Here is a 17,219-nt window from a genome sequence, read left to right on the forward strand (position 1 = left end):
CCCAGCTGCCCCTATTGCGCGTATTTTATTTGCATTTCTTGTTTGTTTTCCCCACCCTTCCTTCTAGTCCTCAAATATAAATGTCTGTTTTGGATCCTCTTATATCCCTATCGCTAAAATAGTACTTAAAACGACCTAGTCTCCTAAATGGACGATTGTGAAACGAATGAACGAGTAAATGCTATCACACCTTACAGAGTAGTTTTTAGATGGTGAACTAAACTCTGTGGCCATCATGTCAGGTTCTAATGAACTTCTTCAGGTAAGTGTCCTAAGTGAATCTATTGTCAAAGGTCTAAGTAAATATGCAATGGGAAGAAAGAAGAAATAACTGACTTCTTTTTATTATAAAAAATTTCAAATATAAACATAAGTAGATGTAGATAAGACTAGCATAATGGATCCTGTCATACACTTTAGTGGACAGACCCTAGTGTGGCATCCTCATCCTGGTGTCCATACCTTGTCTAATCCTCTCCCCTGAGTGTGTGCAAAAATTGTGACTTGCTTCTAATCAACAGAGTATGTCAATTTGATATCACCCTTGTGTGATTACTTATGTTGTATAAAATTCCATCTTGCTAACAAACTTACTCTGGGGACTCTCCATACTGGCTTGATGAGATCAGTGGCCATGTTGGGAAAGGGCACATGACAATGAACTCCAGGTGCCCTCTAGGAGCTGAGAGCAGTCTCCAGTGGACAGCCAGAAAAAGCCAAGGTCTTGCGTCCTACAGCTGCAAGGAAATGAAATCTGCCAGGGACCTGAGTGAGGAAGCTGACACTTTCCTAGTTGAGCCCCCAGATAAAACACAGCCTTGTCAACACCTTGATGGTAGGTTAAGACCCGAAGCAGAGGACCCTACGTCCCTGGACACCTGACCCATAAAAAGTGTGAGATATTAAACTGTTATTGAGTTTCTTAATTTGTGATAATTTGCAGCAATACATTACTAATTCACATGTACCACCCAATGTAAACAATTTTCCATAGTTTGCCAGTATTGTTTCATCAATATGGTCATGGTTTTGGAGATGGATGGGCTGGAGTATTTTAAAGCACTTGCAAATACTTTAGTGTCTCTAACAGAGAAGGACTTTTTAAAAGTACAACAGTGATACCAGAAAAACTAAGACTTCACTGAGAACCAAAATAGAAGTCTTTTTAAAGCCAGGAAGTTGATGAAGGTAGTATATTAATTGGACACAGGGAGAAAAGGTATGTTCTATAAATTGAGTAAGAATAACATCCCCTTGATCCCATGAGTTAAAGAACAGGTAAGCATATGAGACCTTTCACTTGAAATGTCTAAGCCTTGCCAGTTGTTGTTGTCGTTGTCATTTTTAAATACTGCAGTCACAAAGTACTTAATTGTTCCTATCATATGCTCATAGGTCATACAAAACCTAAAATCACTGAATCCCGATTCTGATTGTAGGACTCACACCCCTAACCTGCTCTGGAATGGACCCTTGTGAATTCCACTTTTTTCATAACTCCTTTTGACTTCATGTCCCACAGTAATTGCCATCCTTACCACTTTTCCCTTACTGCAGGAAGTTCTTTCCAACTGATCCCAGTTCTTTTCTACCTTTGACAAGGCTCACCGAGGCAGCGCTTTTTAAAAAGGAAATTCTCAGGGCTCTGGTTCAATTTCATCTCCACCATCGGGGCACTCTGAGATCTCTGGCAAGTAGAGCGTTCTCTAAACTGCACACAGTAGGGCCTCGCAGGGTTGCAGCAAAGATCAGATAAAGAACGTGTGGAACGTGTAAAGTACCCAGCACCGGGAAGCCACAGCCGCCCCCCACCATTCCCTTTGTTAGTTCGCATCTCCAGTCTCCGGGCACCAGAACGCCCAGCACCGCGCCTCTCCCGCTTTCGTCGCGGGGGATGCAGGGATTTGTAGTTTTTTGGTCCCAAGATAGTATTTCCTCTCCGAGCCAGTGGGCGAGAGGAAGAACTACACATCCCAGTGGGCGGCGAAAGGAAAGTGGGGCTCGGAAAACCGAGCTTCCCCGCCCGGCCGCCTTTGCTTTCCGCTGCCCACTGGTTGTTCCCACCACGCGAGGGCTCCGGCCCCGCGGCGAAGCCAGGGAGCGCGCTAGCGCACCGGCGGATCGGCCGGGACGGTGGGGCGGGGCGGGCAGGAGAGGCGCGGGCTCTAGAGGAGATCGGTCGGTCCCTCTGCTGCCCTGGGCGCTCGCAGGGGAAAAGGGAGCAATAAAGCGAGTAAATCGCGAGCGCCCGTGTCGGAGAAGTGAGAAAGGGCTGGGGAGGCAGCAACCTCCGCAGAGCCTGGCCGCCACGGGCTTGTCCTCCGGGACGGAGGCAGGGATCCGGGGCCAAAGGGGACCCAGACCGCTACGCTCTCCCCGCGGGAAACCTGGGAGCCGTTGGGGCCCCGAGAGCCCGGCCCGCAGCCCTCCTCCCGGACTCAGGCCTGCCCCGTACCCCCTCTCCCCATCCCATCGCCGGGCACCCCCGCCCACTCCTGGGCAGCAGTAGAGCTCCCCGCTAGTCGACCACGCGCCCCGCAGCGGGCGGGAAGAGGACTAGCCGGGGCAGGCCCGGGGAGGGTCACCTCTCCGCGCGGGTTCCTCAGGTCCCCGGGAGCGGCAAGAAGGGCTTTGCGTGTAGCAGCGTGAGTGTGTGTGTGTGTGTGTGTGTGTGTGTGTGTGCGCGCGCGCGCGCGCGCCAAAGCGGCAGCGGCTGCCGGGAATAAACCGGAGGAGAAGCCGGGAGGCGGCGGCCCGAGTCTGCGGGCGAGGGCGCGCCCCGGCCAGCGGGTACCGACCCGAGCCGTCCGCGAGCGATGCCAGCGGGGAGCCCAGCGCCTTTCCCCTGGTAGTGGAGGGGACCGCGCCGGGCCCGTCCGAGGGGCCTGGGGCGGGGACCCCGCGGGGCCGGTGCAGGGCTCCGCGGGCGAGAAGGAGGAGCGGGAGGAGGAGCCGGACTGGCTCTGCGAGGGCCGCCGCCCACCCGGCTGGGAGGAGGCGGACCCGCTCGGAGCGCCGCGCGCGCGCCGGGGCTGAGCCTTGCAAACAAGTGTCTGTGGCGCTCGCCCCGCGGCCCCGAGACGCGCTCCGCCGCCCCCCCGCCCCCGCCCCCGCGGCCCTCCTCGCACCCCGCCCGGCCCCTATGGGGCAGGAGGGAGCCAGGGAGCCGCTGGCCGTGCAGCCCACCAGCCGCCGCCGCGACCCTCGGCCCGGGCGGTCCCGGCAGCCCCGCGCGGGGACCGCGGTCTGGACTCGGCTGCCAGGCGCGCCGGCGCGGGGTCGCCGCGCGAGCAGCGCCCGGGCCGTCGCCGAGCCCGCTCCTGACAGAAGAACGTGCTCGGTTTCCCCACCCACCCCTGGGAGGGGTTGCCGGTGCCGCGAGCGGCCTCCCAGTTTCCATCGCTCTCTCCTGGGGAGGATCCGCCGCCGGGAGGAAGGATTGGAATAAACCTGGCCGCGGCGCCGAAGTGGCTCCCGAGGAAGCCGGCGCCGGGGCCGCCGCCTCGTGTCCCCTCGGGGCGCAGCGCTCGGGGGTCGACGGGCCGGAGCCGAGGCGCGGCCGGCGGGCCGGGGGCGGCGGGGCCGAGCGAGCCGCGGGGCGAGGGGGCGGGCGCGCGGCGAGCCGGGGACCGACCGGGCGGCCCCTCGCGCCCCGCGGGGCCCCGGTGCCCCGGTACGCGGGCTGGAAGCGACTGAGGACCACCGCCGCGGGCTGCAGGCGAGCACCGTCCCTCCCGGAGGGGGACCCGGCTATGACAGCTGGGATCCCGCAAGGGTTAACCTGGGTGTCCTCGGCAAAGTTGTCGCCGAGCCGGGAGCCGGCGTAGGGGCCGCGGCGCCGCGGCTCGGGGGGCGGCCGGGCGGCCGGCGGCGGTCGTGGCTCGGCGGGGCCCGCGCGGCCGGGGGGCTTCTGGGGGCGTGCGCCCCCCGCCGGCTGCCCTCGTGGATGCCTCCCGGCGGCGGCGGGCCCATGAAAGACTGCGAGTACAGTCAGATCAGCACCCACAGCTCCTCCCCCATGGAGTCGCCCCACAAGAAGAAGAAAATCGCGGCCCGGAGGAAATGGGAGGTTTTCCCGGGAAGAAACAAGTTCTTCTGCAACGGCAGGATCATGATGGCCCGGCAGACCGGCGTCTTCTACCTGACGCTCGTCCTCATCCTGGTCACTAGCGGACTCTTCTTCGCCTTCGAGTAAGTGGCCGCGGAAGCTCCGCGACGCCCCGCTCCCCTCGCCTCCCCCGACCCCTGCCCCTCCCGCTACTTTCGTTTTCTAGAAGGCTTATTTGCTGTACATTGTTATATAATGCAAACCCACTTCTCCCTCTTTTTCTTCGGGAGGTCCGTTTGCTCTTTGGTCCCCAGAGATCAGGCAGCCCTGGGTCGGGCTCTGGGAGTGGAGAGGGGAGAGGGCACGCCTGGAAGGTGTGCCGGCCTCGTTGCTCCCAAGGGTTGTGTGGCACCTCGCAGGTGACTGATTCTTGGTGCTGTCTCTGCTGAGTTTGGAGACTAGCAAGCCAGCCTAGATGTAGCCTTGTGTGCGAAGGGAGGATGAGGCTGATTGCTCAGGCAGTCAGGGGTAAATGCAATGACTTCCTTCCTTGCTCACCAGCATGGGGCATCTTGTTAATATCATTTACTAAGTCTTCTAGGTACCTTCGCTAAAGAGTGAAGAATCTTGGTTATTTCAGGGTTCCAAGTGTAGGCCACCCGATGTAGCCTGAAAGGATATTTTCATTTTTCGTTCTCCTTAGATGGTCACTCTTGATCAACAATTTCTGATTTACCCTGAGCTTTCCAAACTCTTTGCTTTTAAAAAAAGTTTCAATAAAAAATGTTGAAAATACATATTTTCTCCTCTCCCCCTCCCCCAGTGTTGGGGGAACAGGTGAGGGGAGACTTTCTCAGTCTGTTCAGGAAAAGTATGACACTGCATGGTAACTTGTTTCCGGAAACAGTACTTTGGGACTTTAGGGCTTTTATTTGAAGAAAAGCACATGCAAGTCTTTGCCGTTTTCAGGAAAATCAAGTTGGCCAGTAGCAACTGCCCTCCTGCCAACTAATGAAAGATCTTCTTATTTATTAATAGGTTAGATAAAGTCCTTTAACCACATTCCAGAATCAATTTCAATTGCTTTTATTAGGTCCAACATTTGCAATGTAGCTTCTTATGTAATTGCTGGTATCCTATGTCCAATCAAAGTTGTAGCTACTCCCGCACTACACTCCCCCACCCCCAAAATACATTTACTGGGGGTTCTTTGCGTGTCCCATATCCTGCTTATTATGGGGCATGGTACCCATTCAGTCTCCATCTTCTGTTACATAGGGTTAATTAAACCTTTGTGTTTATTTACTTTTGTCTCCGATTTGTCTGAATAGGCTCTTATTTTGCGTCCGGGGTTTGGTATTCCAAATGCCATGTCAGTCAGAAATGAATGATCTCTTGACAGTGTAATACCTTTCTTGTAAAGCCTCTGACTCCGAGGGGAAACATTTTGCATCTGAACATTGTGCTATGATGAACAGGATTGAGTTAGAGCAGGTGAGGAGAGAGATCTCAGAGGTAAGCCACGAAGTGCCCCCAGGCCTCACACACAACCCCTTCCTTTCTGACTAGGTACATTTCCCAGGTCTCTTCCAGAAATTTAACTTTGGGCGCATTTGCAACTAGGGTGGAGCCTGTTGGGGGCCTTGGGGATGGGAAAGGGAGGGTGTGAAACGGCTTTGGCAATGGCAGGAGAAATGTTCTTTCTCTCCTGTGTTGCTCCCCTTGTCCTCTTCCAGAGGCAGCCACTGGTCCTTACAGACCAGGGTCTGAGTCATAATAGATTCAGGCCCTGGGGTGGAGAATGCCATGTGATTGAACACAAATGCCATGCTTCTAATGGTGGCTTCTATTACAGGTGGCCTTCTAGATAGATAGGCTTCACTATGTTCCTAATGTTAAAAAAGTTTTGAACTGATCTGTATTGGCATTTTTGCTCTCTTTTTAGCAATTTTAAGAGTGGGGGAAAACGGGTTAGTTTTGTGAGCTTCAGCCACAGTTGTGTTTCATCCGGGATGATGAATGTTTCATTTTCTGTGTACACCCAGATCCCCACTGGATGGTTAGAGATCCCCTCTACTTGTACTTACTTTTATTTTCTTTATTCAAATACTCCTTCGTGCAAACCATCATAAATTCATTTGCACCTCTTAAGCTTTGTGTGTGTTTCTTCCAAGAGTTCCCCAAAGTCCTCACTGGTGGGTTGTTAGCGATCCTTCTCTGCATCGGCATTGTGCTAACCAATGGCTGGAGGGATAAACATGTGTGCTGGGATTTTATTAGCTACTATTGGTAGCTTCATTTTTAGATAAGCTCTGTGTGTGTGTGTGTGTGTGTGTGTGTGTGGTCTCCGTGAGTGTTGCTTCAATTAGGCAATTTGAAATTTCAAGAAAATAGGCCAGTCCTGGCCTGATGCCTCAGTTGGGAAAAATCACAGGGCTGTTCAAACTATAGAATATAATGGTTTGGCTAAGAATATTGTCACTGTGTTGCTTTTAAGTTCTTTATCATTGCTAATGACAAAGTGAAATTAAATGACTTCGGTCAAATTAATCTGATAGACTCAGAGAAGCAATTAGTTCAATTAGAAGCATGCATAGGATATGAAATGCCAGCAGCCTAAAAGAGATCAAGAGAAAGTGCCAGTTTTGTCTGCTCACCACCTGCCTTCCTTCTGCCCTTTCTTTACTTATTTATTGAGCATATACTATGTGTTTGCCTACTTGGATTAATTTCATGTCTAGATAATTTTAATATTAGTAGAGTTCGTGTTCAAATATTAGAGTCCATGTTTCCCCATACGGTTAACAAAAGGCGAGTACAACATTTGAAAGGAAGTCACAGGGCTTAGCCTCGGATCTCCTTTTCCTGCAACTCTTCGCCTGCCCTTCCTCTCAGTCCCAACCTTGAACAGAGGACAAGGAAGTTCGTGCAAGAGAAGGGGACTTACTTATTAGAGCAGAGCAACAGGTGTTGATACTGCCTCTGACCCTGGGCAAACGGCAGGTCGGGAATGACTGTTCCCCTATGGCAGGTGAAGTGACAGAGGCATAGAGAAATGAAATAACCAAGGGTCACACACTAACTAGTGGCAGGGCTTCTGACTGCAAAGCCAGTGCCCTTTCTGCCCCACAGTGCTGCCCTCCCTCCAAGCATAGAATGGTGCTTAAAGGTAAGGACTTTGGAAGGACAGATCCCAAGAGTCTAACCAGAAGTATGACCCTGGGCAAATAATGTGACTTTTCTAAGCCTCGGTTTCCCAGTCTGTTAAATGGGATTAATAATATCTACCTTAAGGTGTTACGAAGATTGGATAAAAAAGTATAGTTAGTGCCGTGTCTCATATATAGTCAATACTCAATAAATAGCACATATCATTAGTGCAAACCTTAAAAGTAGCCTCCCCAGGACTCCCTTTTCTGAGAGTCTTTGAAGTAGGGAGTAAGTGGATTAATTGTATAACAGTGATAGCACATTGGGCTGGAAAAAAAATGCGGAACTGTGTAGTTTGAAGTTGAAATAAAGACATTTGTATGAGTCTGAGACGTGGTTTCACTCTTGCCCCTTCGGAGTGGGAGTCCCATCAAGAGGTCTGGGACCCCCGCCTCCCCTTGTCCAGACCTGAGTGGGAGCACTGAGAAGGTCTCCAAGAAGCCGGGACTGGATTTCATTTCCATTTTCAGACCTACCATCTTAGCACCATGAAGACAGGAAAAAAAGCTACTGGAAGCTACATGATGCAACTCCGCTTGTTTGCAAGTAGGGCTGGGTTGTGCATTTCAGGGCACCTTGTGTTCAGCATATGTACTGATATGTCCTGATAGAGAGTGCTAGCATTTTGTTAGCCATATTCGAGATGGAAGGAAGCTGCTCACAGCGCTGTCCACACCTGTCACCGCTCCTTGCAGTTACTGAGGGCCTGGTTCATCTTAGCCTCCCAGCGATGTCCTCGTTCTCACGTCCCCAGAAGCACAATTGGAGAAGATCGATGAGCTTGATCAATTTCTGTGTCTCTTCTTCTCTGTCATACACATACTTACAGCCTGCCCTTGTTTTGGTTTGAAATTTTGAAAAGAAAAAGTCTTTGGTCTCATCTTGGTCATAGTCTCCGATCCAAGAAGGAAATGAACCAGGAGGCCAGGAGCCTCTGTGAGGTGAGGGGAAGCCCATCCTGATCATGGACTTGACAGTCTCCCAGTTCCATGCTGTGGTCACAGACAGTTCAGAGGTGTGACTGGGACGGAAACCCTTGGGAATGTGGATGCTTTCTTAAATTTCTCATCACTAGAAGTACATTGATTTTTTTTTTTTAATATGTTTTCTTCTCCTCCTCTCCCTCCCCTTTTCTCCTTCCCTCCTTCCCTTTGTTTCTTCTTCCTCCACCTCCTCCTTCTTTCTTTGGCTAATCCCCTCTGAAATATTTGATGACTAATTGTCATCAAGTGGGACTGGGGTGGGACTGGGGTGATGTTTGCTTTGAAGATGGAACAAGGGCCTGTCCCCCATAAACAAAAGTGCTATTTCTAATAATAATTTCTCCCCTATAGATTGGAAGTCCTTTATTATTTAGTAGAAGATGCTACCCGTATAACCTAGAAGGACCCTCTCTTTTCTCAACTGTCTTATTCAGAACTGCATCAAGTTTTTCACCATCACAGAAGACCTCTGGGAAGTGTCCTGTCTTCTGGCCAGATGGTGGCCAAGCCATGCGTCCTAGAACACCGAGGGCATGATGGTAGATGATAGTGGATGACCATCAGGATGTTACCCTCAACATTTCCTATTAACCAAGTAACCTTATTATTGACCGCTTGACTTGAGGGCACTAACCCATTCATTTGTGTGCGAGATCAACACATGTATATTTCATGAGCTTAGGGAATGCGTTAGTTTTGCTCACCATTGTGCTCCAGTACCTAAAATAGTATCTGTTACATAGCAGGCTCCCTGTGAATATTTGTTGTTTATGGCATAATGGCAATATGGAAACACTCTGAAAAGATAACTTCCTTGTGCTTTAGTTTTTCATCTTGGAAAGCTGTCAACATTAATAAAATTTATAATTAATAGTGCCTTCTAGAGCACATTTGCCTTAAAAGCTTTGATTATTAGATGTAATTCTTCTGATTTTAGAATCAGGTCTCATCCCCTTTCAAGTGTGTTAATTGAAGCAGAGGAAATAAAAGGTTTTCTTAGTTACTTAGAAACTAGTGACAGAGTTGAGCTGTTCACTTGGCTAACTAAGACTTCTTTCAAATTTTTCTTTATTTTTTAACTAAATGCTTGAAGCAAATGAAGAACTCTGTGATATATAAGAGTGTTACCCAACTACCACCAGTACCTAGAATAATAATTTCACATTTTATGGGTTCTTGACTTTAGATACTTGAATTTATTTAATAAAACTCTTAAGGATTCTGTTGACTCTCAGCTAGTGGGAAGTGATACCAAATTATACAGAAAGGATGCCTGTGGGTGCCTGTAATAGGTAATGATGGTCAATTATTTAATGGGTCATATCTACATAACCTGAAGATTTTTCCTTTGCAGAGCAATGTTGCACGTAATTTATTCATTGCAGAGTTGCTGTGTCTTAGCAAGAGAATTTAAATTAAGTGTTTCAACGAAGTGTGTTCATTTCTTCGCAGCTGAGGTTGTTGGGAAAGGGAAAACACTGGTAGTCAACAGATACTTCTAAGGAGTTATATCCAAGAATTTGGATCTGATAAAATGTTGGCTCAGGTAAAGGCTGGGGACCATCTTAATGCTTTTGTTTAGTTTTTAGTAAATATGAAAGTTGGTCCCAGTTCATACTAATTTTTATAAACTGGATGATCTTCTACCTCCTCAATTTCTGCCCTTTAAAAAATGTAAAAAAACCAAAAACCAAACGTAATATTAAGCTCCTGCAGAAGAGTCTGTGTACCAGACATGCAAGTTTGGAAATAAACTACTGTAAAGAGTGCCTGTGGAGCTACCACTCAACTCCAGAACTACCTGGATATGGGGGCTTTGAGTCTACTCACACGCTCTGGGTTTCAGCTCTGATCCATCTCCCTGCCCCTCCCTGAGGTCTTCAACACTTGAGTTCAGTCATTATTAATGTCTTGCCTCTTTTCCCTCTAGGTTTCTTAATGTATGCATTCCCAAACAATAGATTGTTTCTATATAAAAAATATAAAGAAAAAATTCTTATATATATATAAAAGTAAAGGAATCCTTTGTAGATACAACCCCCCCCAAAACAAACAACCCCACCGTCCATCTCTGTCCCTTTCCCTCCCTCTGTCTGGACCGTCAAAGAGTAAATTGCAGACATCATGTCCTTTTATATCCAAATTTTCAGCATTTAATTCTTAAGAAGAAGACATTCTCTTATGTAAGCACAGTATCATTAAACCTTGAATAATACAAGTGTGAGCTGTGTGGGTCCATTTAAGTATGGATTTTTTTCATAGTACAGTACTGTGAATGCATTTGCTCTTCCTTATGGTTTTCTTTCTTTTTTTTTTTAAGATTTTATTTATTTATTTGACAGACAGAGATCACAAGTAGGCAGAGAAGCAGGCAGAGAGAGAGGGGGAAGCAGGATCCTTTCTGAGCAGAGAGCCCAATGTGGGGCTCGATCCCAGGACCCTGAGATCATGACCTGAGCCGAAGGCAGAGGCTTAACCCATTGAGCCACCCAGGTGCCCCTCTTTCTTTCTTTCTTTCTTTTTTTTTTTTTTTTTAAGATTTTATTTATTTGACAGAGAGAGACACAGCGAGAGAGGGAACACAGGGAACACAAACAGGGGGAGTGGGAGAGGGAAAAGCAGTTTTCCTGAAGAGCGGGGAGCCTGATGTGGGACTTGATCCCAGGACTCTGGGATCATGACCTGAGCCAAAGGCAAATGCTTAATGACTGAGCCACCCCGGCGCCCTCCTTATGGTTTTCTTAATAACATTTTCCTTTTTCTAGCTTACTTTATTGTGGGAATACAGTGTGTAATACATGTAACATACAAAATACGTGTTTGGACTGTTTATTTTATCTGTAAGGCTGCTGGTCAGGCTATTAGTAGTTAAAAATTTTGAAGGTGTTGAAAGTTATACACCAATTTTCAACTGATGGAGTGGGGGTGGAGTGGGGCTGGCAGCCAACCCCTGTTTTGTTCAAGAGTCAGCTATAATACTATCAATTTCAGTAAATTTAATGTGGCTACAACAGTCCATATTTAAATTTTACTGTTAGGTTTAAGTTTATGATCTTGGTATTTGTTTTGTGCTTATCTAATATGTATTATTTCTCATTTCTCCTTCTAGCCTTCATTTAGATGAACTGCATATTTTTAATATACCATTTTATTCTTTTTAAAAATAAATATTTAAACTGTATTTCTTTGTATTTTTTAGTAGTTATGTAAGAGATCAGAATATGCATCTTTATCCTGTGATAGTCTACCTCCAAATAGTAATACTGTATTTCACAGATAACGTAGAAAAACTAAAACATTATAATTCTAGTTACTTCTCCCACCCTTTGTAACTCTGTTGTCATATATTATATACTGTGTGTGCTATAAACCCAGTAATGTTAATACTGTAAAGCTGTCAATAGTATGTAAGAGAAACATAAATACATATATCTATATGAAACAAAGATAATTTAAAGTAGAACATATGCCCATATATAAAAACTAAAATAATACATTTATACATGTATAAAATAGAGACAATTTTAAATGTGGTTTTATATTTATATTTACATATTTACCATTTCTAGTACTATTTATTCCATCTCTATCATTTTGCTTTGGCAAAAGTACTTTTAGCAGTTCTTGATGCAGGTCTGCTGGTGACAAGTTCTTTTAGATTTTGATTTTTCTGAAAATGGTTGCCTTCATTTTTTAAAAGGTAGAAGATATTTTCACTGGATAGGATATTGGCCCATTGTCTTCTGTTCTCTTGTTTCTGATGAGAAGTTAATCCTTTTTTTTAGCATTGTCCCCTGTGGCATATAATGGGTGAGTTTTTTCCCAGTGGATTTTTCTCTTTATCTTTTGGTTTTAACTGCTGAACTATGACATGCCCAGGTGTAGTATTCTTTCTACTTATATGACTCAGGGTTTGCTAAGACTTCTGGGATCTGTGGGTTGATATCTTTCATCAGTTTTAGAAATTTTTCATCCATTATTTCTTCAGTTATTTCTTTTCTCTGTCTCTTATCCCATTTTTTTAATACTCTGTGTGTGTATGTGTGTGTGTGTGTGTGTGTATGCTTCAATTTCAATAATTCCTCTTGGTCTGACTTTATATTTAGTGATCCTTTCTTCCGCTTTCTTCTGCTTTTAACATCATAGATGTTAAAACATCTGGGTGGCTCAGATGGTTAAGCCTCCACCTTCGGCTCAAGGCATGATCCCAGGGTCCTGGGATTGAGTCCTGAATTGGGCTCCCTGTTCATTGGGGAGCCTGCTTCTCCCTCTGCCTGTCTCTGTCTCTTATGAATAAATAAAATCTTTTAAAAAAATCTGTGATGTCTTTTTAAAAAATTTTTGAGCATTTCTACATTTAAAAAAGTTTTTATATAATTAAAAAAATGATTTCTATTCTGAAATTCTCCATCCATTCATGTCCATATTTTCCTCTGGATCCCTTAACATATTTTCTTATAGCTATTTAATTTTATTATTTTTTAAAGATTTTATTTATTTATTTGACAGAGACAGTGAGAGAGGGAACACAAGCAGGGGGAGTGGGAGAAGGAGTAGCAGGCTTCCTGCTGAGCAGGTAGCCTGATTCAGGGCTTGACCTGAGCTGAAGGCAGACACTTAACAACTGAGCCATCCAGGTGCCCTGTAGTTATTTTAAACTCCCAGCCTAATGATTCCAATAGCTGTATCATCTCTGGGTCTACTTCTTTTGGCTATTTCTCCTCTTGCCTATGGGTTGTATTTTCTCCCTTTGTGTGTCTCATAATTTTTTATTGCATGTCAGATATTGTGTGCAAAAGAATTGTAGAGGATGCAGCAATTTAAAAGGGTGTGACTTTTATCAGGCCACTGGTGTGTGTGCTGAGTCAGTTTAATCTGTTATTGAAATGGGTATGGTCTTTTCTGAAGCTTTAGTTAGATCCGTTTTATCATTGAGTTCAAATGTTTCAAGGGCAGAGACTTTCCCTTTAGCAGGAATTGGGATCTGAATTCTTAAGATTTCTTTATGCTTCATAGCCCAGCACCAGCTAACCCAACTGTGGAAGTTTTCTGAGCCAGTCCATTAGCCTTTTGGGTTACTGGGGAGTTTTCTTTGCTTTTAGCCCTGTCCAGCCTTCTTGATGTCAGCGCATCTCTCTTAGTCTAGATGTCTGGCCTCAGCTTTTGGAGAGCTGCTGCAGTGCCTAGGGTGAAGACCTGAAGCACATTAGGGAGATTTTTCTCAGTTTGCGTGCTCTGACCCTCCCCTTAGCCTTGGGAAGGTCTTAGAGCCCCTAGGGCAGTTGCCTCTGAACTCTCCTGCTCTACCCCAAGCCTGTGGTGTATTCTTGCTGCCTTTTTGGTGAGGATCTATGGGAAAGAGTTGGCTGGTGGTACAGATTGGCTGGTGGTGCAGACTTACTCTGTGGCTTAGGCTCTTTGTATTCTTACCCATGCAACCACCCATATAGCCATTAAAATTGCTTAAAATTTTGCCTGTTTTCTCCTACTCCTGGATATGGTGGATTCCTGTTCCTCCTGAGACTTCGCTAGGAATGAGAGGAGCTGTTGGCCTTTTATCTCTTGGGAAGGGCTCAACACATTTAAGCTTATTTGCATCCTCAGCTCCCTGATATATTAAAAAAAAAAACTGCTTTGTAGCTAATCTGGCTTGTTCTCATTGTCAGAGTGGGAGCGATTGCTCTTAACGACTTTCAACTTGTATTTTTCTAACTTAATGTGTTCCTCAGATCCATGTATGTTGTTGCATATACATGTAATTAACTTTTATTGCTATAATATTTGGTTTGTATAAATACACTAAATTTATTCTTCATACTATTTCTAATCTTTCTTTTTTGGACTTCCTGCTGATTCTTGGCATTTACTATCATTTTAAGGGGTAGAATATGCAAGGCTGCCTCTTCATAGGTTTTGATTTAAGTGTGTCTGGCGATGACTATGACATCTCGGTTCAAATGCTTAGGCCTGAGTAACAGAATTTAGCACGAGATTCAGTCTGTTATGCCTTTATATGATGGTGAATTAGTTTTCAAAAGATAAATCATAACTATCATCTAATCATTGAAGTTATATACAATTAAGAGCAAGGTTTATGGAACTGTATGTCCTTATCACAAGTGAGATACTTTATCACAAATCTTCATCTGTTTAATTTGATGCTAGTTTTTCACTGATTTAAAAAAAAGCGTAACTTTTTATCCCCCACTTATAATACTTTGAGTGTGGAGTCTCTTCTCTGATCCCATGCTAGCTTAGATACAAACCCTCAGGTGCTTATAATGGTAATGAAGGTTTGTTACCGACCTCTTCTCATGTAGCTGGCTTTGGGTGAAAGTCCCGATAGAAGGGATTTATGACTGAAGCAGCCAGCCCTTAGCTCTTGTAGACTCTTCAGACTCTGGTCATCTACATGAGAAAGAAAATCTCTTCCTCTTACATGAGCAGTCCCAGAATGAAGAGAGACGTGACAGGTCTCTGTGTGTGTATCCTTTCCCGCTGACTCCATTCTTCTAATCTGTAGAAGCTGTGCTATCCTTAATTTAGGCCTATTTTTGCCTCTACTGCCTTGACCCTTCATAGCTGGGAGCCAACACACCATTGGAATAGGCTTCCCTGTCTCCCTCTGGAGATTTTTGAGGTAGACTTTCTTTCAACTGTAACGAGACCTTTTCATTTGAGAATATTTTAAACACATTTGGACAGAGCACACCATTTTAAAAAATAGGAATACAGTAATTTCCATACTTCCTCAAACCGAGTTTTAAAAATTGCTGACCTCAAAGTCCATGGGAACCTGGTCTTGCTGTTGAAAGCCATCAAATATGATAAGGCTGGTGGTTGATAGAGAAGGGTGTAGCCAATGGCCATCCGGGGCTGTATGTGGTCTGCCTTGAGGTAGTCTTATCCGTGGAGGAATGGCTGTCTAACTCACTTGGGAAAGGATTTAAGTTCCCTAAGTCTGGTATCTTTGCAGGCACTTCTCAAGAATACGGAGAAAAAGCTTATTTTAATACAAAACCCTGGAGTCTATTAGAGATGTCAGTTCTACTTGCTGAGATGAGAAATTATTGCCTCCCTTGTACAGATAGTAAAAATAAAATGGGTCCCTAAAATGTGTGTTCCTGATTACTTTCTTGACAGAATCTGATATCCTTCTTTCTTGTTTTTGTTTTTCCTTTCTCTTAGTGGTGTAGGTGTTTGTGACTACTTTCTCTTTACTGTTTATTTTATTTTATCTTATTTTGTTTTATTTTATTATATTTTATTTTATTTTATTTGACACAGAGAGCATGCTCAAGAGAGCACAAGCTGGGGGAGGAGCAGAGGGAGAGGGAGAACCAGGTTCCCCGCTGAGCAGGGAGCCTGACATGGGGCTCCATCCTAGGACCCTGGGATCGTGACCTGAGCTGAAGGCAGGCGCTTAACTGACCGAGCCACCCAAGTGTCCCTACTGTCTCTTTACATGAAACTTCTACTTCCTATAGTTTCTAGGATGGTCATCTGCTTACCATTTTCTTTTTTCTCCTGTATTATATCTTGTTTCCTGCTTGCCCTGAATTCACTTTGCTCATTCCTCTTCTCCCTTTCTTCCTTTCTCGAGCAAGTCTGAATCATCATGGTGATCACTCTTGCCTCTTCCAAGGTGACTTTTCATCTCTTGCTCTCTTTCTCCTCGCTTAGAGCGCTTGTCTTCTAGTCGTGAATTACTCCTGTCTGTGGCGATCTCTTACCCAGGTGTCCTCTGCGGCCCAGGGAGCAAGGTATTGAGCCCCACATGTGCTGTTCCCGGATTCACCATTGTGAGTGAAGAGAACCCCTCCCTGGTCCCCAGCACTGCAGTTTCCCCTTTTCTCACGTACTTGAGTCCTTCATCCTCTACTGACCCTTTCCTTTAATGTCTCTTAGGCTGTACTTTTTCTCTTTCCATACTGATGTGGTGGTTTTCAAACATATTCATAACATCTTTAATTCTCTTTCCATTAAAAAATGGAGTATAATTCTTTACCCTTTGAATATGAGTCTGCCTTAATACTCTGTTCTAAAGAACAGAACATGGCAGAAGTGATGCTGTGTAATTTCTGAGGCTAGGTAAGACATGTGATGAAACTTTCATCTAGGGCACGAGTTCTCTCTCTCTCACTTGGGACATGTTACCTTTAGAGCTCTGAGCTACCATGTGAGAAGTCTAGCTACATCACATAGAGACCCCCTGTAGTACAGAGACCACGTGGAATGAGTCTGGACCATAGAGAGGTGCCCATGGATCCCCCAGCTCTCCCACCCAGCTGTTTGAGTCTTCCTGGCACAGCAGCAGACATGCAAGCTAGTGAACCTTCATAAGATTCCGTTCCCCCTCTTCCCCTGGTCTTTGAGCCACTCCAGTGGAAGCCAGTGGAGCCGACGTGAACTATTCCCACCATGTTCTCTCCACAGTGAGGATTTGTGAATGAACAACGTTGTTGTTTTAAGCCACTACGTTTTTGGGAGGTTTATTACACTGGAAAACTTAACTATCAGAAATTCTCAAATGAAGTGTTTAGACTGCAGCAATGAATGTGCCACTAATACTAAAGTTATAGTGCTGTCGCTTGAGAAGGAAGAAAATTTTTTCTGGTAACATCAAGGTTAGCTTTTCTCACTCACTGCTTCCATTCCAACGTGTCCTTGAGTAGGAGAGAAAGGAGTTGCTGTTCAGTAATGCATCCACAATTGGGCCAAACCCTGGGTCTCCCTTGGGAGAGGTGTTTGTGTTGGTAAAGTAGTTTGAGTTCAGTGGTGTAGGTCCTCACCAGCCCATGCCTGGACCACAGTCCCAGCCTTCTTTCTCGAATTTTCTTCCGTGTTATGCTTGTTAGGTTTGTAGTGATAGACTCATACTCCCATTGCATGGAAAAGTAAATCCACACAGAACTGTGGAAATCAATTGTTCAAGACCTTTCTATTTTTCTCACAGCTGTTAAGCTAGATGACAATCT

General features: G+C 45.6%; 1 protein-coding gene across 3 annotated transcripts in view; it reads left to right on the top strand.

The window, feature by feature from the left end:
* Nucleotides 1-3,837: 3,837 nt before the first annotated feature.
* ZDHHC14 (zinc finger DHHC-type palmitoyltransferase 14) overlaps nt 3,838-17,219 on the top strand; it is a 260,251-nt gene continuing 246,869 nt past the window's right edge. For 2 of the 3 annotated variants that reach the window (XM_032836437.1, XM_032836438.1), the window contains exon 1: nt 3,947-4,191. In XM_032836437.1, coding sequence (XP_032692328.1) covers nt 3,947-4,191 — 245 coding nt within the window. Of the gene's footprint in view, nt 4,192-17,219 lie in introns of all 3 variants that reach the window. The other variant, XM_032836436.1, reaches the window with a different exon arrangement.

This window comes from Lontra canadensis, unplaced genomic scaffold (genome assembly GCF_010015895.1).
Source record: "Lontra canadensis isolate GAN:19392208 unplaced genomic scaffold, GSC_riverotter_1.0 scaffold92, whole genome shotgun sequence".
Taxonomy (NCBI): Eukaryota; Metazoa; Chordata; class Mammalia; order Carnivora; family Mustelidae; genus Lontra; species Lontra canadensis.